We start from the raw sequence: 21073 nt of genomic DNA on the forward strand, positions 1-21073 counted from the left end.
ACCGTACCTCTATGGAAAAGCATTTCTGGATGTGTGTGGAGGATTCTGTAAATTATACATGGAAGGATTTTGAAAATTATTATTATTTTGGTTCATGGGGAAAATTTACTTAATGCCAAGGATAGGAATATTGTTCCACCTCAGACTGAGTCACATTTTACCCAGAAGAGGTAGTGCGTGCCCATCAGGGAATTCAAACTAAAGTACACAAAAATATTTCTCTCTTCCTTTTTTAGATAGTTGGTTATGAGGTTGGGTAGGAAAGAAAACTATCAGAAAATTTTTGTTTGTTTGTTTGTTTGTTTATTCATTAGCCTTAATATTAACCATTTCTAGAGCATTCTCTATGTTTTCAAAGGCCTCTTTAGGTAATACTGGTTTTGCTATCAAGAAACTCTGACGAAGAGTATTATATATCTTGATTTTTTTTGTTATAGATTGCTATGTTTTAGTTTTCAAACTGCTTCAAGTTATTGTCTCTCACAAATCTTTGTCACCTTTAAGTTTCTAGCCTATCTCTTTCCTTCTTGCCTCAGCAATTTTCTTGAAAAGTCATTTAAACTTGCTTACACTGTAGTTCCACTTCTCACCAACTCCTCAAATGCCCCCATTCTGCTTTGGCAGAAGTCACCATAGTCCTCCGTACTGGCAGTATGTCCTTGTTATGTTTTTACAGCAGCACAAAACCTGATGACAGCAGTGATGAGAAGGCTGAAAATTATACAGCAATAAATTGGAGCAACTTACACTACTCGTGAACAACCTCTCGGGCAGTGTGTTTAGTGGGAAGAGCCTGAATTTTAGAACCAGATAGTCTGGCCGTAAATTCTGGCTCTGCTTTTACTTTCTGTGATCTTAGGTGGCTATTGATTTTCTCTAAGCCTGTTTTCTCATCTGTAAAAGCAAAAACTACCTTTTATGGAATCGTAAGAATTAGAAGAAATACACAAATGTTCTTGATAAGTTTTATTTTAAACTCAGTATACAGTCACTCCTTTAAGAATCTGAACAGCACACATTTTAAAAAATCCGTAAGAACAGTTTGATTGAGAGTTACTGATTTCCTTGAAAGATGAAAGAAAAGATATTGATTTTGCCATTCTTTATGTATTTTTCATCACAAATAATGATAGGCATGCTGAGGTTCTTTTCCTCAGACCAGAAGGATTTTTTTTCCATTGTCACAGTTAATTACACTTACAGAAAATCTCAGATTGACCTGAGTAAGGAGAAGAACTTAAAAACCGAAGGATAAGGACGCACTCATAAAAAGGTTTAAAAAAAAGCAAAAAAACACAAGAGCAATGCTTTTGTTCTTCGCCTCATTAGTATCTTCACTGCCACTGTGCAATATTTGTTCATCACATTATTTGAAGAATAAAATGAAAATGTCCCTTTTTTTTCTCTTAATTTTCAACTTCCCTGCCTCCATCCACACTAGCACATGTTCTGCTTGTGATAGATTTCATATACATAGTCATCATAGTAATATGGTAAAAGACTGACCTTAATTCAGTTATAGAGCATCTACAGACACTTCCAAATAGTTTCCAATGGGAGTGATGCAATTTTTGTTAAGAAAAACACCTGCTGGGTGCCTATGTGCAAAGCCAGAGGGCCTACAAAGATACTTGAGATAAATCCCTTCACCAAAGGGTGTACAGTCCAATGAGAGAGATGGCTCATCTGCCATTTGCTAGAAGGGATAGAATGACTCACAAGGTCTGGAGGCAGGGCCATAAAATCAAATCTCATTCTTAAATGTGCCTGTATGATGATTTGGTTCTTATCACTTTCCCAGATGGCTTTTGTTGCCCACATTAGCCAGTTTGACCAGTATCTACAACTAAAAAAAGAATATGCATAAATTTGAAAGACAGGAATTTTGGGGTGACCTACTCCAGATATGTGATATTAGTAAAATAAACTCTCCTGGCATGTGTAGTGTTTAGTTGTGCTGTCACACTTGACAAGTGAAAGATGCTTAAAGCTGAACAAAAATTTTCTATTTGCTATTCCAAAAATGGCACAGGTACTCCTTGGGGGTGGGTCTTTGATTCTAGGGCAAAATATCTCCACTTGGATAGTGCCAAGCTGTGTAATTCATGTTTAACTTCAGAAATAAATATTACCTAAGCAATATTTAGATGATAGCTTACAATAAGGAGGAAATCTGGTGAGTTACAGAAAATTATGGCTCTGATCACATAGCTTTAAAGACCAAAAGATGAGGAGGCAGGCCTGATCAGGAGCCTGGACTTCTATGCTACGTTACTTCAGGGCCACAGCGTCAGCTTAGCACATGGGAGTCCGGGTAAGGCAATTTCAATTCAAGAGTTAGCAGCTGCCCCTTTTATAAAACTTGACCTATCAGGATTTGCTACAAGTGTTCCCCTCAGATAGATGGTGTGTGTATCTGGTTAAATAGAGTTGAGAGAATATTATTTTTCCCCCTAAGATCAGAGGCCTCCATTTGTTGATCAAACAGTGAAAAGGGTCCTTCAGGAAGGAAATGAATAGCTTGATCTCCATCAGATATCTGATGTCCATCAAATATCCTTATCCTTTCACATATCCTTATAACTGCCATACTGTTGAAAGTATATTGCAAGGGCTATTCTGCCAAAGGGATGGATGGTTGAAACTAGCTATAGGTGAGAACATAATTGTAAAGACTATATATTCTTATTTACAACTTTATATGGCAACAGTTGTAAACACTATTTTCCTTATTCTACAAGTAAGGAAACTGATGCACAGGTGAAATAATTAGCCAAATTATTCGGATTTTACCTCTGGTCCATCCTGGTGCCGTATCAGGGGTAGTTTGCCCTGTGAAGCATATGGTGGAAGGTGTGTCTTTGGAGTCTTCCCTCCCTGGTTCTTGGGGTTCCTACAACACTTGGAAGGCTGATCCTTGATCCTATCTGTGGCTGATCCTTCTACTCTGGCCATCTTTACCACTAGCTGTGGATTGTTGCAGCTGGGCTGACTGAATGGGCATTGTTGAAGATCACTTAAGTGATTGCCTGGTCAGTTTCCAAGAGAATTTTTTCATTCTGCAAGTGGCAGAAGGTGATCAGCTCTGGAAAACAGAGATATTTGTGAACTTAACAAGCTGTAATCTACACACAAAAAAGTTCAAGAACATGATTATTAGAAGCAGTTTGGAAGAACATCCAAACAGTATAATCAAATTCTAACCTAAAATGGTAATAGAGGTTGGGATTTGAATTTATACAAAGATTGGATAGTTTAAAAGAAAATCTGTTAATTGGTCTTTGTGTGATACAAAATCATTTGGAGAGCAGCACAAAGTTCCTTACCATTCTTGCCTGTTTTTCTTACCCCTGATACAGACACAAAGGGACCAGTGGTGGTAAATGCTTTTTCTAAAATACTTTAAGGCAATAGCGGCCCTCTTAAAATTGCTTTTCTCTCTTAACATTTTGCTTTGATTTCCATCTTTCTGTCCCTTCCTCATTCCCATTTACTCTTTCTGTTCTTGTCTTACTGACTAGACATATTCATACTTATACATGCGGGTGGGGAGCTGCCTCATTCCACTTTTTCTGTGTTTCAAGAGCTTTTGACTTTTATCCTCCAGCAAAATGCTGGCTCCTGATTATTCCCCAGCTCTCATTCCAGTTGGGGCCTCTATTCTAATTTGATTAATCTGAGCCTTCTAATATATTTACCCCATTTCCCATACTAGTTCCCATCCTCTTCCTCTACCTGTCTTACATATAGTCCCACCAATTGCTTCAAAGATATCCTTGTCTTGGAGTTCTGTCATTTAACAGTTTGTCTAGGTGTGGTTTTCATTTTATTTTTCCTTTTTGGGATTCATTGCAATTCCTGAACCTGGAGATTTATGTCTTTCATAAAGTCTGAAAATCCCCTTTCCTACATTGCCTCTCTCTGATTTTTTTCTCTTCTCCTGACCCATTACTAGACATATGTTGAGAATTCTAATTTTTTCCTCCATGTCTTTTGTTTTCTACCTGTTTAACTCTTTGTACTACATTTGGGTAATTTTCTCAGCTCTACGTTTCAGATCTTTTTCCAGTTGTCTCTTTATTCAAGTGTGTCTAATCTGTATTTATCTATTTATTGGATTTCAATTTCAAGTTGTCTATTTTTCAACAACAAGTGAAATAATGATCGTATTAGTTTGAAGAAGTTTTAAATGGTTTTTGTAAAATCTGACTTTTAAAATACTTTTTTATTCTTTTTCTCGTGTTTGCAATTCCAACTTTTATCTTTTTAGTTTTGTAAACAGCCTAATGTTAGGAAGTTTAAACTAGAATTATCTAATAGTACTTGATAATACCAATAGTGCTAATAATTTATAGTACCCAAAATACATGGTAGTGGTGGAAAGGTGGCATGAGGAGTTTCTGATCCCAGTATCCATTGATCTGTGTTCATAGCGGATGGTTTGTGTGTTTTATAATTTTGGATTGTGAGTTTTCCTTTAGGGATTTTCTCAGTAGTAATCCAGTATAAGCTGAGGTGGAGTGTGTTTCCCTCCAGAGAGATTTTTGTTGTGTGTATACTTTTGTCAGGGACCCCAGGGTTATCACTGGCCTGGGCCACTTTCTATTTTAAGTTCTCATCTAGAGAGGCAGACCACACAAGAGTGGTTCAGTCTCAGCTTCAAACTGACATGAGGTGGGCCAGTGGTTATCAGTTCTCAGGGAGGCTTTTTTCTACCCCCACTGAGATCAAGGCTGAAGCAGATAAGTTTCATAACTCTCTCTTTGTGCAGATTGGAGATTTTTTTTCTAGCCTACTCTTTTACAGAGGGGATGGTCTTTTGAGAGTTCTAGCTTTATTTGAGTCTCAGTCCCCAGTCCCTTACTTGCACTTCATGAAATGTAACTGCCTGCAACCCATAGCAACTCCCGTGCTTTATAACTGCCTGAGGACAAATTAACCAATTGGCCCATGCCAACTAAGCCCTATAAAAGTAAAGTTGCCCCTGAGCTGGGGGCCCAGATCTTTAGAGCGCTAGCTCTTCTGGGACCTCTGGTATAATAAACCTGAGTTCTCCAACTCTCTGAGTGGTGCTTGGTTTTTCACCAGTCTGATTTTTGCAACATTTCTGCAACAGCAAAAGATTTTTTAAAGGTATCTAGTCTGTCAAGAGCACTCATCATCATCCTCTGACAGTGTTACTAGTGGGTAGAAATGTCTGTCTACTTTCAAACAGGAGTGTGGAAAAGAGGCCTCTGCCCTTTAGAAGCTCATAGATTTCATCTTACTCATTCATAAGCTCTGAGGACTATTCATTTAGTCCTTCACTCAATCATCTTTACATCATATCACATTCAATAAATACTTAGCAATTTCTACTATCCAGGCTGTCATTTATTTGGGAAATATATATTGTGTACAGATCTGCTACATGTCAGATATGTGCTCATGCTCAGCAAAAACATACCTAATCTCTGTCTTCATGAAAGACAGAAATACTGATCAGGTAATCACATAGATAAATATAAGATTGCAAATGTGCCAGAAAATAAATACGCATGGTGCTATGAAATGTATTATGGGGCATTTGTCCAACTCAGGCAAGTAAGGGCTTATTTGGGGAAATGAAATAAGAAGCACGAGTGGCTTTCACAGAGAACAAATTTGAGAAGGCAAGGTTTGACGAGCGACATTGGAGACCAGTTGGGAGCCTATCACAGTAGAGTTGCTGGTAGCTCACCTCCAGTTTTAGCTTTGTAGATAGGATGACATAGACAGATTTGAGATTTATTTAGCAGGTAAGATTATCAGGAAGGAGCAGAGAGGTGGGCCATGAACAATTCCAAAGTCTCAGGCTTATATTGCTGGAAGTCTGGTGGTGCTCCTTTACTGAGGTAGGAATCGATGGAAAAGGACAAGGTTTGATAGAATTTTTCTTTTAGACCTTTTGAGTTTGAGGTATTTGAAATATCTAAAAGGAAAATGCCAAGAGGAAGTTGGATATGTGTATCTGGAGCTTAGACAAGAGGTCTAGGAATATAAATATGTGAGTAATTTATTTATAGGTGATCATGAGATGAGATTTCTATGAGAGATGATAGCTATCTCTTGGATATAGGGACAGGGGGGCTACTGGTGACTTTACTGGCAGCTGTTAGGGTGGTGAGATGGACGAGAAGCTTGGAGTAGAAGATCAGGAAGTGAAATTAGTGAGGATAGCCAACTTTCAAGAAGTTTGCCAGTGAAGTTATATAACACTTGAATTAATTTTTAAAGGAAATGTATAATTTAATTATGATTAATTATGATTGGAAGCTTTTAAAATAATTGAAGATTGTTAAAATAGTTTCTTGATAGTAAAAAGGTGGCTAATATGGAGACATAGGCTGACTCAGAGAGGACTCAGAGAGGACTCAAAAGGCACTGAACCAATATTATATTGTAATAATAGCTAACATTTATTGCGCTGTTACTGTTGTCCCAGGTGCCATTCTGAATGCTTAACATGTAATCTCCACAATAACTTTGTGAGGTAAGCACACTTACTTCATGCAGGACATGAGGAAACTAGTCACTAGAAAGGTGATGTAACTTGCATGGTAGAAGAATAGGAATTTAATCTACATTATCTGTAGTTCATATTATTAACTACTATGCAATACTACTTCTCAATATATGGGTGCACCATGAAGTATTTGCATCACCTACAAGCCAAAAGATGGTTTCTTCCATCTAAAAGTATTGAGAGTGTTATTGGTTATATAATCACCTTGGGGCAAAAGTATAAACTAATGCTGACTCAAGTGCTTATTAAAATTCTTTGTTGGCTTTATATTATAAAACAAGACAGTCATAAGTGAAAGTGTCATTAGGCCAGCTTTAGCTTTAGTCAGGGCCCTTTAATAAATATGTGCACATTATTTATTTAATGGCACCTGTACCTATATGGCGGACTCACTGCTGAGGGTATATAGGTAAGTAAGAAGAGTTTGCAACATTCTGAAGCCACTTGCACCTCTCTGCTAAAATGTCATTTGTGAGTTTCATTAACCAATGTCCTAAAATAAGTGACTTTTTCCAGGTCCCTGGGGACTGGTTTTAACTAGAACATGCATGTTTCTTTTCCTCCTAAGGATTTAACAACACCGAGAGAATATGCGACAAAGAGTTTATTATACGTAGAACAGCCACCAATCGAGTACTGAATGTCCTCCGTCACTGGGTCTCAAAGCATGCACAGGTAATTAATTCAGTGGCCTCATTAATTATTTTCAAGGATTTTTTAAAAATCAACATTCTAAGTCATCATACATGTAAAATGCCTCCTGATTCTTTGGAGTTAAGAGTTTGAAACTTTGAATATAGGAAGGGTAGATATAGGATACACATATAGATCAAAGCAGACACAACGGGGATGGCCAGTGTCCACTGTTTCAGATCTACAAATGACATGACCTGTGAGTGCTACTGCCAAGGCAAGGCCACTGTGCTCTGCCACCCTGGGAGCGTGGTTCATAGAGCCTTCTCTGTAGGTAGGGTTATGTCACCTGCAGTGGTGTCCACTAGAGGTAGACAGCAGGTGCTCTTTGGAGCTAAAGAGAGAATATCCCCTGGAGGTATACAGCAGGTGTTCCCCTGAGGTAAACAGCAGGTGCTCACCTGAGGTAAACAGCAGATACACCCTGGAGGTAAATGGCAGGTGCTCCACTGAGGTAAACAGAGGATGTCACTTGGAGGTAAACAGCAGATACTGCCTGAGGTAAACAGCAGATACCCCCTGGAGGTAAACAGCAGGTGCTCCTCTGAGATAAACAGCAGATACCCTCTGGAGGTAAACAGCAGGTGCCTTGGAAGTAAACAATACCCTAGTACCAGACACTCTGGTATCTGGTCCGGGAGTGTTTTTCTCAGCCTGATCCGGGAGATATTCTGTCTCATGCTCTTTGATATTCTGGTTCCTAGCATTGTTTTTAAATTGAATCACACTGATAGGACATCTGTTTGTTATCTGTTGGTGTGTTTTCAGTGCAAGTTTGTAGAATTTATACCCATTTCATAAAATAAAGCAAAGCCCCCTTTGCCTCATGAATTCAAGTCATGCATTGTACTTTCCTCACCCACTGCCAAAGAATGGGTGAGCCTCCTGGACACTGGGTAGCACCTGCAAGGAGAGTTTTGGAGAATGAGAAGGGGAGTGGTCCTGAATGGCTCTGATCAGACCGTGTGAAACATATAAGTTAGCTAATAGGTAGAGAAAACGACAAGGAGTTTAAGTCTTACTTCTCATATTCTGAGGCCATTTGGTCCTTGGTAATGACAGTCCATCAGATAGGGTCACGTGAAGGCCAGGCTCCTGAAATCCCTGTGGTAGAAGAATTCACTCTTGGGGAGAGCCTATACAAATTCTTAAATATTAATTAAAATTAAAACAAAGGTAGCACATTAAACAAAGGACGTAAAAATTTCATCTTCTACATCTTAAATAAAAATGGATCCTAGGCGACTCAAGTTCTGAGACTCATCCTCAGCTCAATGAAAATGTCTTGTCTCTCTTATCCATGACCTCAGTGAGCTTCTTATAAATCCCTTTTGTCCACTGCAGAGAAAACACGATAGCGAGCTTTCTACCGTATCTGATCATCCATCCCATTCCTCTCTAGTTTTTTGACTCAGGGTCTTGACTTATTGGCTTCAGAAATGCAAAGTAGCTTCTCTAGACAAGGCTGAGTAATTACTGTTTGGTTCTTTTTCTCAGTCTAAGCGTGGCGTGTGCAAGTTCACACCAAGACTCTCACTGTCACAGTACAAATCAAAGCCCAGGTTTTCCTCACCCCAGTTCCCCTTCTCTTTTCCAAATCTTACCTCAAAAAACTATAACCTGTTTCTCTATCAGCCTCACTTTCCTTTTCTCAATCCCCAGTGCTCTTTTTCTCTAATCATCTCAAACAGGAATCCCTCGTAATTTACATATAACTTTTAAAATAGCTAGAAAAGTACCACAAAGCAAATTATTATATTTTGGGGCTATTATATTTTTGGTAAAGAGAATTCATAGAGGGGAAGAGATTGGTGTACTGAATGCCTCACTTGTAATAACGAGGTTTTCAGTAAGGTGTTATCCTCTGATTTGGTAGCAGCATTATAGATCATGCATGCATGCGTACTTGCATCTAAGGCAACATTAGATGAATAGCACGAAGTTATTGGAATAGAAAACAGGAGTCTTTATATTCAGATTGTCTCCTGGTGGTCTTTAGGTCTAATCCAGAAAGTACCCTAAGTGTTAGCGCTCTGTTGGATGGTTCAGATACTTTGCAGGCTGTTAACTGCAGCTGTGCTCATACATGGGGTAGCACTTCATCCTTATTTCAAGTTAGAGGGGCCACACTGGGAATCCCAGCTTCTCAAGTTCTTCCATCAAGGGCACATGTGGATAGCACAAATTGCTCTGTCTTTTCTGCTGACACGATTACTACATAAAATTTAGACTCTGGTGTGCCGAAGGAAATTCTTAGCATTCACTCATCTGTCTCTTCTTACCTTCCCTGCATGTGTGAGTGGATTTGGAGGATCTGTGGATGGTTTCCGATAGTCCTGGTGTAACATCATCATGCACACATTCTGTCACCTTCCTCATCCCAGTGAGTTCTCCATCACCTGCCCTATATAACCACTCAATGTGCAGGATGTTTCTGTAACACTTGCACTTACTGGCAATTGCTTTAGGACAATTTTTTGCTGGCTTTAGTGTCCAGGTTTCTCCTCTTTCCCTCACTGACTTGATTTTGGCCTCTTGGTTGTCATTTGCATTCCAGGGAGGGTAGCTTGAACAAGTCAAGGCAGCTCTTGACTTGTTGGATTGGTAAACAGTTTGAACCCACAAGGTGGTTTCAGCTCATGGTCCTGGAGGCCACATTGTATGCCCACTGCCTCCTCTCACTGACTGTGGGCATAGACTGAGCCCGTGGCCCCTGACTGGATGGACCCTAAGTAAGCTGACCACTGTGGTACTTAAAGAAAGAATAACAACTCAGCGTTATCTAAGTCTATGTGAGGTCTCTTAAAGGCAGTGTCTAGCCATGAGGTAAGATTGCCGATCCACAAGCCTGGCCTATAATCTGACTCTGCCAATTAACCTTCACCTTTGTCATCTTTGGTTTTCACAGCACAAAATGAAGGACTTGTTCAAGAGGATTTTTCATTATCTGAGTAACTATGTCAGTTGAGTTCATTTAAGGAACAGCATTATAGTGGCAACCTGATTATTTTGAATTAGTACCTTTTAAAAAATGAGTAGGAAGTTGTAGTCATTTCAAAAATACAGCCCAACGTGGGAACAATTACATTTTTCCTCACATGGTAAACGAACCAGGGACACTACTTCAATTCATAGAAAACAGAAAAGCCACAGTGAAGCAACAGGTATAGATTCATCCCCAAATAATCCAGAGAATCGAGATTCATCCCCAAATAATCCAGAGAATCTGCCACAAAGTATTAGATATCATGGGTTCATTTCTCATTTCTCATCTAAAGTGACTAATATTGGCAGATACTACCCTGAACTCAATTCAAGAGAAATAAAAAGTTATAGAGGTATAGGCGTTGGTTCTCCAGAGAAATAAAATATCTTTAGGATGTCACACTCAACTCCCCCCACCTGAATGTGGTGCTGTAGTGCCATTTCTTTTTCAAGAACCTTCTAGCTTTTTCTTTAGTAAGTATTTGGTAAAGCCGGAATGTTCCATTTTTTTTTTTGAGTCTAAAAATTTTCACCTATTAATATATTCTGTCCTAGTTTCTCCTCATTTTGTACTTTTTCACTCATTTGTTACCTTTTATGTTGAAAGCGAAGCCACAAGGCCAAGCTAGGTTTCCCCCATCTGCCTCGTCTATGGATTAGCCGAAGGAACCACAGCCCAGAGTCGGGGAACCTGCGTACTTCTTCACTCTCTGCCCCTGCAGCGTGTCTGAGGTGCTGAGCCAGTCACTTGGCCTCTCTGGGTATTAATTTCCTCTTCGGAAATTAAGAACAATCTCTCTATTTACCTCCCCCAGGATGTGTTGAGAATCAGAGGCTATGTTAATTAAAAAGCATGAAAGACATAAAGTACACTATAGATATGTGTGACTAATCCCTTCCAGCTTCCACATTTCGTCTCCCTATAACTAGCCCTCAAGCTCCTCGCAGACAAGGCTTGTCCCGTCCATTTATGCATCTCCCTTCGCAGGGCTCTGCAAAGTTGGGCACATGGTAATTGCCTGATCAGTTTTAAAAAAAAATTTACATTTTAATGTTGTTGTCGATCAGTCTCTTAGGAAGGTCATTTTCTAGCCTTTGAAGTTTCCAAGTCAGCCAAGACAGAAACACAGTCACCAATGGACTAGAAACGAAGGCCGTGTGTGTGGAGAATCTAAGTAAAGGAAGTGCTTTCATAGTCCACATACTTCTGTGTCTCCTGCTGGGAGGCCTTCCATGTCATTTGCGTGATTCTAAGGTGTCAAGGAATCTGCAAGTTCCAGAGCTGCTGAGATTGTAACCAGATCCTCCTGTGTCCATTTTTGTCCTTTATGTGCAGACAAGTGGGTGAGGGTTTGGAGGCTACAGACAATTCAGATCTGTGCTCGAGTCTCTGTCAAAGGCCTTGTACGTATCATCTATAGCAATTTTGTTTTTCTTAAATTGTCTTGTTGACCAAGTAATTCTGAAAAGATACCCTGTCCATTATTTAAGGAATTTTACAGACCACAGAATGGCATTTATAAAGGAGCCTGCAGCTGCGTCCACAGGTTACGCCTCACTTCATCAGACTCTGGGTACCATCTGAATGGCAAGTGGCTGAGATTGAAACAGTCATGCATTTTCATAATTGTAGGCTAAGGGGAATATTTTAAAAGTGTGATGACAAAAATGACCTACTTACATAATAAAAATCTCTTTACCAACAGAGTGTATAGAGGGAACGTTGCTGCTCCCTTTTCTGTTTTCTCACCTCCTTCATTCATTCGCCAATAAGAATTGAGATCTGGAGTGTGCTCACTGGGTGAATGTGAGCACAGGTAAAATCCAAGCAACTTCTGACCTCATGGATCTTCCAGCCCTTGGGAAAAGATGCCCACTAACAGCCATTGTCCTTAGCAGAATTACTTGTGTGACAGGCTGTTAAATCTGCTTCTTCTGGTGATCTCAGATTTTCAGGCAGAGGACCAAAGGCGTAGGAGGAGGTACTATCAACGGCAAAAACCTGAACATCTTTACAAGAGTTGTTAGGCCACTAAGCAAGACAAGCTAAGGACCTACGAAACCAACCCTTCCAGCAGTTGTGATCACCCACCTGTAGGTGAGGCAGGAGAGCTCAATGAGAGGGAGATTTCTGGAGAGAGCTGTCAGTATAAGTTCCCAGCTACCCTGGGGAAGGGGAGGAGGTTCTTCCTTCTCACTTGAAGCCACGTGAGAGAAGCTTCAGGGAAACTGTCCCCCCATCCCCTGTGTACAGGTCAAAGGTGCTTGCTGGAGCAAAGTGAAGAGAGATGGATCGTTGGGAGTGAGCGACATTCATTATTCATTAGTGTTTCTGTGAAACAGGTGGATCCGTGTCGAATCTGGTCTGGGTTGCCTTGGATTCTGCCCAAGATGATAGCTTGGAAGGGTGATACGACCCCAGTAGAAAGATTCTTGGTGAAGTAGACCACTGGCAGCCAAGAGCCTAAGGGGAATTGAAAGTGACCCAGGTTTCGTAGGTCCTTAGCTTGTCTTGCTTAGTGGCCTAACAACTCTTGTAAAGATGTTCAGGTTTTTGCCGTTGATAGTACCTCCTCCTACGCCTTTGGTCCTCTGCCTAAAAATCTGAGATCACCAGAAGAAGCAGATTTAACAGCCTGTCACACAAGTAATTCTGCTAAGTACAATGGCTGTTAGTGGGCATCTTTTCCCAAAGTGACCCACGGGAGATCAGACATTGCCTGAGCCAGGGTAGCTGGCTTTAAGTCTCCAGCAGAGAGGGCTCCAAAAGTCTCACCAAGTGCTCCGTAAGAGAGAGAAGTAGTCACTGTACATCTTCCACATTCAGAGGGAATCAGGGCCAGCGACCTGCACCAGCCCGTCAGGATCCAAGCCTGGAAGGTCAGAAGCGATAGCAAGCAAGTGGAGAGGAGGTGGTGGAGAGAGAAGGGGCCAGGCTTGGTCTGTCTTATTCTGGACCAAATTGGAATTATAAATAATATGTTGTTCCGGTCATTTTGATTGAAGAAACAAGATTATTCTTGTAACTAAAAGATTCTGGAAGACTTTGGCATCTGCCCGAAACTACATGCAGAATGGGGAAGGATGGCCTACAGAACAGTTTGATGGAAACCGTGAGAAGTAGCATTGCCGCTTAATAATTTCATCGTTGTTTATGATACAGGAAGTATAGGTGAACTTGGGAGAGAGTCAGGGTCAAAGGTACCTAGATTGAAATCCTGCTTTGTCATTTATTAGTGATGTGGCTGAGCAAACTATCTAGCTCCCTCACACCTCGATTTCTTCTGTTTAAGTGGAGATGATATCACTTATTCTAATGATTGTGAGGATTACATGAGATAATACCTGTTAGAGTAACCATTATAGATGGATGCTCAAAACACTCTAGATGGCTTGTTTGGGTAGAGCCCTGTAAGGGTAGAATCTGGTCTAAACCCAGGCCTTCTGGCTGGCAAATGTTGTTACCCTTATTTGACCAGTGAAATGACTAAGTCTCAGGTTCAATCATCACTGCCCAGTGAAGTTTTTGTAATGGTAGAAACATTGGATATCTACGGAGTCGTACAGTAGCCTCTAGCCACATGTAGCTAATTGAGCATTTGAAATGTAGCTACTAGTTGAAAAACTGAAGTTTTAATAATACTTAATTTAATGTATTTAATTTAATATATATGAAATAGCCACATATGACTAATGGCTACAGTATAACTGTACAGTGCTAGACCACTCAGAAATACAGCAGCGAGCCAGACCCAGCTCTCTAATGTCCAGCTCAGAATCCCTTCTTCTCTCCTTCAATGCCCCATTCCTGACTCAGGAACCTGGCAGGGTGTCCTTCACGCCGTCCCTAGCAATAAGCCTGCTGAAGAGGGATGTAGCGATGAGCATCCCTATGTATGGGCTTTGGGCCTGCAGGCCCAGGTCATTTGTACTGGGGGAATATGCCCTGTTGATTAACAGGTGGAAAAATGGGTGCTGCAGTGATGGCCTGCACCAGAGTGTCCTATAATGAGAGTTTATGAAGTTTGTCTCTTGTTTATTATTTTGACAGATGACAGGGGGGTCCTTTTAAACTTTTTAATGTTTTTGGCATTGCTTAGTAAAACACAAAATCCAGCATCAAATTAGAGCACTAAGTTCAGATTTATTCTTTGTTCCAAATCTGAAAAGGAAGCTGGGCCAGGATTTTTGATGTGGGTGGGAGAATAAAACGTGTAAGAAAACCAGCTACCGAACAGGCAGCTCCTGTTGCCTCTACTGACAGCTCTTGGCCTGCCTCCAGCTCTGCTCTGTCCTCAGGCTCGGCCCCCTGCTTGTCGGTACCCACTCCTACCAGTCTGCCATGGCACTTTCCCGTCCACACTCACTGCCCTGTCTCTGCTCTTGAGCCGTGGATTTTCTTTTCCACTTGCGAGGCTGTCTTCAGAGTATGGACGCCTGATCTTTGAGCCCTTTGTAGAAGGAAGAATGCCTGCCTGGGTCACAGCACTCTTTGCCGTATACGGTGCTTCCTGTCCTCACTCTCCTGATGATGCTTAGGACTTTACAACCTCCCCCCGCCCCACCCTTCCTCATACCTTCACCACAGCCAGATGAGATTTCCCAGTGTCCACTTCCAGGGGACAAGTGTCACTGGTACTGAGCTAGGAGGAGGAGCCGTTGGCTTCCATAGACGTGATCTCTGAGCTAGCCTGAGGTTTGAGATTGTCTTAGTTATGATGTGGGGCACATGGTCTTTTATGGGGTAAATTAAAGACCTAACCCCCCACTTAGATGGCAGTTTCCTCTGTGAGGATGCATTGTGAATGACAGACTCTCTGCGTTTTTAGAAAATTATTTAACAAATACTTTATCGCTTACTGTGAGTCAGGCACTGTTCTAAGCTGTTTTCAAATATTAAGTCATTTACTTCTCACTCCAGCCTTTTGAGGGTAAGAAGGTAGATATTATTATCCCTGTTTCACAGAGAGGGAAATCGAAGCCTAGAGAGATGACACAGAGAGCAAGTGGCAGAACCAGGTTTCACACCCAGGCTGCTGGCAGCCCACCTCATGCTCTTTACCCCTGAGTTCACAGCCTCTCCATCTCGTTGGCCAACTCCGGATGCAGATAACTGAAAATGCACAATATAAAAAGCCACTTCTCACTCAAAACAGTGAGAATATCATATGCTAGCACTGACAATGCTTTCTCCCTTTCCTTAGAAAAGTTACTTTCGTCCCAGGGTCTATTTCGTGTCACTTAAACAAAGGATTTGTATTTGCTAAAGGTCGAGGTGGGGAGAGCACGCCCTGCTTTCTGAGAGCCCCTGCGGGAGGAGCCTCTTGTGTTCAGAAGGTGGTGAGCAGGCTCCGGGGCCAGCCTCCATGGGCGCCAGCCGTGGCAGGCATTGGAGCTAGTGCTGCCTAAAGTACAAGTTAGCTCCTGGGACCTGTCCCCTGACAGTGGGTGCTGATGGGGTGCCAGGAACAAAAGGAGAGAAATTAGTTGCAGTGTAAGATGCTGGCAGCTATGAAATATTTCTTTTTAATGACAAATTAGTTGCCTACTGCTTCAGCCTTGCAAGTAGCTTTATAAAATCACCAGATGGGAAGATAATCGATAGGCTACACACTTTGTTATGTCAGTCTCATCTTTATCAGTCAGTGCCCATTTGCTTCTAGCTGTCCACACCACTCCCCGTTGACCTCCGCATATCCAAGCTAAGAAATCCCAGATATCCACTAGGTACAAACCAGTGTTTGTTCACAAACTCAGATTTCCCATGAAGGCAGCCAAAATGAAATAGAAACTGCTCTAATTTAATGAGGCCGCAACTTAAGTTCTATTCAGCTCCCCTTGATTTCCTGGACACATACACTGGTGCTTATTTTCACACTATTGTATTCGATCCTGCTTTATTATTTTACCAACATTTGTCCTCACCTTCTCCGCTCAGAACAGACCGCCTTGGACATCACATTTCACTTTAGTTCCTGGTGAAGACTAAGATGAGGAGAGAAATCTGGAAGCTTGAATTCTATCTGGATTCCAGTGTTAGCTTGCTATCATCTTCACTTGTAAAATTGGCAAAATGATCTATCTTGGGTTCTTATGCACAAATTAATGATGTGTCACATTGCTATAGAAAATATAAAATGTCAGAAACTATTATCTGATAAGTATGAATTTTCTTTAGTTTCTCTTAATCCTGAAAGTAGATTTTCACTTTTTAACTCTTTTTCTCTGGCTCAGGCAAACGACCAACTAAGAAGACCCTAGTTCCTTTACCTATCCAAGTATTTTATTAGCTTTTATAATCCCTGTGGTTATCCTTTAAACTCTCTTTAAGCTTTCCATACTTATCTTTAAAAAATGCGAAGCAAGACATTTACGACAGGATTTATTTAAGTCAGCGTGAAAGAGAATTAAGAGTTGAAGAAGGCAGTGTCTTAAATGGAACTTATTTTCTGTTTCCATTAGTTGCCATGACAGAAATTCAGCTTTCCCTGTAGAATTAGTGAGATTCCTTACCCTCCGTGGATGGATTTTGTTGAGAAACAACCACCTGGGATTTTATGTACATTGATTACTTCCTACCTCTGTCGTAAGAGCTCTCTGGTGCGAGTGCTGTGCAGAGCCCTTATTTTTCCTAATTCACATTCCGTACACTGATCATCACTCCAGAACCTCGGCAGCATTAATGCAGGACTGAGTCCTCAGACTGTGCCCTGGGCCAGAGGACTTCCGTCACTTCCGGCTACCTCAGGACTCCAGAGAGCCATCTTCCCACTGCGGCATCGACTGCTTTGTTCAGGCCCCAAGGTTTTGCCTCATTGTGGCCTTTTCTTTGTGTTCCTCTCCTGCCCGCTCTGCTCCCAGATGCCATCAATCTCTATCTCCTGATATCTCTGCACAGAACTTCTCCCTGAGTGAACGTCAGATGTTCTACTTCTACCCCATTCCCGTGACTCCGAGTCTCCCTTCTCCATGGGGAAAGGGATGATGTACAGTTTGCCTGTCAGCTTTCTTTATTCATCCTTTCTTTATCCATCTTTTTCCCTCTTGTGGATCAGGGCGTGGAGAACGAAGTATAACTTATAGACAACTTTCTAGTCTTCTCCTAAGACTTATATTTGAGTTGAACTCAAAGATGACGGTGATGATGACGATGACAATGATGATGATGATGATTTTGCCATATGGCCTTCATTAACTAGGAAAAAAATTAGGATTAAAAGCAGACCCTTCCAAACTTTTTCTTTTTGCCCTCCAATCTTTGTCATTGTCTTGAAAGGTATAATCCATATCAATTAACCGCCTATCTAGAAACCAATGGAAAGCACAGCATCTGGAAAAAATTATCTTTTTCTGATAAATGCTTCTTAAACTTGCTTACTCTTTTGAGGCTTAAAGATGTAAGCATGGGAGCTATCTGATTTCGAGGTTGTGGGGCAGTATTTAAAATTCTTATAAGCACAGCTGTTCAGGTCTAGAGGCTGAATTTTAGCAAGTCATTCAAATGCAGAGTCATTTGCTAGAGAATGATCGAATAAATCATCTTCATGGTTTTTCCCTTCTTGCTGAGTTGGTGTCATTCATTGCCATTTGCCTCTTCCCAGTTATTTTCGTTCTAACATATCTTCCACATTTTGCATTGTGCCTTCTCCTGGTAGCCTCCCACTTCACATCTGCTAAAATAATTTCCCAAACTAAGAACAGTTAGGTCGCTTATTGCCACTTGTCGCAAAGTCAAGTACCCTACCCACGAACTTCTGTCCATCAGTCAACAAATGTTTGAGAGCCCACCAGGATCACCTGTGCTTACCAAATTTGCGGGTTAATTATATCTGGGTTTTACTGCCTTTTCCTGGTACATAAGCTCTTACATGATAGTCAGGTACATATTTCCTATATATTGCTTCTCTTTGAAGATTCTAGAACCTTATGAATAATTAATAACTAGTAAGTGTTGAACAGGTATTAGAAAGTTTAGAATTACTATAGTATTGCTTGTAGGGTTTCATTCCAGACTTAATTCCTTTCCTTGTTTTTCAATTAGGCTGTTCTTTCTGTAGTGGCAAACAAAGAGGCTTTTAAAATATTTTCGTAGTTAGGTGATGGGAAATGCTGGAAAACCCTGCCTTTCACGCTCCCAGTGAGAAACCCTGATCAGAGTCAAGGTTGTCCAGAGGTGATGAGAAGGCCGGCATTACAGGAGTGGTGGTGGGTAGACAAGGCCGAGTAGGTGCTCTGCAGGGTCTCTGCCAGATTTTAGCCAGCACAATCTCCCCTGTGATTGGGTTGTGCTATTAAAGTTCTGAATAAGGTTCCCCTCCTCAAAAGAGCTGAAAACCACACTGGTATTGAGGCTTGTTATCTCTATAGTTTATGAAAACGAGGAATCCAGAGGAATGCTTCCTGGAGCTGTCAGGAGTGATTTGCATAGATCTTGGGAGGATCACTCAGCATCTTTGCCCAGTTTCCCAGTTGATAAAATGGCCCCAGATCTAACCTAAATCTATACCACAATTTACATTAAATTCTTCATCTTCTGTACTCAAGACAGAAAACAGTAGCATGTTTTCATTTTCTTGAAAATCTTTAAGTCAAATCCCAGGCTCTTATTTTTGAGCCTAAATCCCTTCTTTATGAGCCCAGGTTTTAAAATTATTTATATGGTTTTACTCCCCTCTGCAGTATCTCCACTTTCCTTTTAAAAACTCTGGCCACTGCTAGGAATACACTGTACTGATTACACCGAGAAAATTACTTTCATAATTCTCTTTACCCTCAAACGGTGTTTATTGAATCAGATTTCCCACTAGAATTCCCTTGGCCATACCTAGTATACTACTAATGATTACTCTGCTTTCCTGAAAGAATGAATGTAATTTCCAAGATACCTAAACTATCACCAGGGATTAGTTTTAAAGTGCTGGAGAATCTGATTTATTGCCTCACAGATTATTTTTCTGTTGCAGGATTTAGTCTTATTAATGCAGACCTAAGCATCAAGATCTCTATCTCAAATGGTTGTTAGTATAGGTGAGAAATAGTTCTAGGCAACATGGTAACCAGCTACTGTTTGATGTGTCTTTCAGCCCAAGGCACCAGCACTAAATCACTGATAGCTGCTTTTTCTGGAGAGTCTATGTGGTATAGCAATTAAACACTCAGGCTTCAGCCAACACTTCCTGGGTTTGAGTCCTGGGCCTGCCACTTGCTACAACTTGGGACAAGATACTTAAGATTCTTTGTACCTTGACTTCCTTGCATGTAAAATGGGAATAATAATGATTGTAACTATGTTGCTCTTGAGGGTTGAATTAGATAATACAGTTATTAAAGTATCACCTAGCATGTGGCAAATTCTCAGTAAGTCTTAGTTATAATAATTGCCCTAGGAGTTGTTCTAACCTAGGGGAAATACTGACTTTCTAAACATTTATGAATGTATTTGAGTAGCATTGATAAAATCTTGGTAAAATATTCTCATCTCACAATATCTTATCTCTTGAGGAAGATTCTAACATCATCACTTGGTAACTTGTTTCTAAGCGTTTGTTGTGTGCCACACCTCATTCCTTGACACTTCCTTGAGTTGTCCTCTCTTGGTTAAGGGTTCCCACACCTCCATTTCCAGGCTCAGCCCCCCTCCCATGACTCAGTGAGGCACTACCATGCTTTTGCTTGCATTTAGATGCCCCCGTCTCAAGCTTCTCTCCTTGGATTTCATTGGTTAATCTTTCATTTCTCTACCCATCCACCCAGACTTCCGTTTGCTGCTCTCTGCCTCTCCCCGCAAAACCTTATACATTGAGGTACTCGGTTAATTATAGAAAGAATAAGGGCTATAGTCTCCTTTTAAAAGATTGAAATGTGAAAGTTCCACATTTTCTGCACTCTCTGCCTTTGTCAGGCAAGGCGGTTTCTTTTTTCTAATTTCCTGTCTTCTTATCCCTGCTTCATAAATTGGAACACAAAACTAACCTAAATGAACTGTTGCTATGATAATTTCACTGTACGCCTCAGTTCCTCTTAGTGCCACAGAATTCGCTCCTCTGGAGCAAATAACCTCAGCAGGCAGTTTCCCTATTCAGGGCCCTGCTCCCTCTGCACACAGCCAGAAAGGTGACAGCGGCTCCCGAATGGCCATGTACCTCAGGAGCGCCATCTTGTGGGCACCCCGAGTGCTGCCTCTCAGAAGGGGCCTGGAGAAGATCTACTACACTAATAATCTGATTTCCTATTTCAGGGCCTGGAGAAGTGCAGTCAAACATTAGATTCCAGATAGTAACAAAACAGCTGTCAGGCAGGCTTATTATGAATAACCTACCTCCGTATTTAAACAGGGCAAGTGACTTTTAGCTTCAGATTTCATTTTATTGGGCAGTAGCTAGTATGTTTTTAACACAGACTTTTAAATGGCCAATTCTGTGTTTTACATTCATTAGTAAAAGAGAAAATTCTACATTTTAAGTAGTAGATCAGAGGAGTCAGATGATTTAGTCAGTTTTTGAGGAGTTGTGTTTTGTATGAATTAAAAAAAAAAAAAAGGCAAAGCCTTGCTACTCCAAGTGTGAGCAGCATCACTCAGGAGCTCGTTAGAAAAGTAGAATCTCAATCCCCATTCCAGACCTGCTGCATGGGAATCCGTGGTGATTCACGGGCACCTGATGGTTTGACAAGGGCAGGCGTAAAGGACTCTTCTCGAGTCACCTGGAAGACCTGTGTTCTCGTCCCCACGCTACCACCCCTTCCATGTCTCCTCTCAGCCCAGTGGTCCCTGGAGAGATGAGATCATGGTTTCTGCCTGGTCTGTCCCTGGGTCAGTGGAGGAAGAACTGAAATCCTATACAGGAAGTTACT

The 21073-nt window shown here is 41.1% G+C and overlaps 1 protein-coding gene across 2 annotated transcripts in view; it reads left to right on the plus strand.

The window, feature by feature from the left end:
* RASGRF2 (Ras protein specific guanine nucleotide releasing factor 2) overlaps positions 1-21073 on the plus strand; it is a 195103-nt gene that overhangs the window by 147962 nt on the left and 26068 nt on the right. For both annotated transcript variants that reach the window (XM_039874956.1, XM_039874957.1), the window contains exon 18: positions 7113-7219. In XM_039874956.1, coding sequence (XP_039730890.1) covers positions 7113-7219 — 107 coding nt within the window. The remainder of the gene's footprint in view (positions 1-7112; positions 7220-21073) is intronic.

Source organism: Pteropus medius, unplaced genomic scaffold, assembly GCF_902729225.1.
Source record: "Pteropus medius unplaced genomic scaffold, Ma_sr-lr_union100, whole genome shotgun sequence".
NCBI classification, from domain to species: domain Eukaryota; kingdom Metazoa; phylum Chordata; class Mammalia; order Chiroptera; family Pteropodidae; genus Pteropus; species Pteropus medius.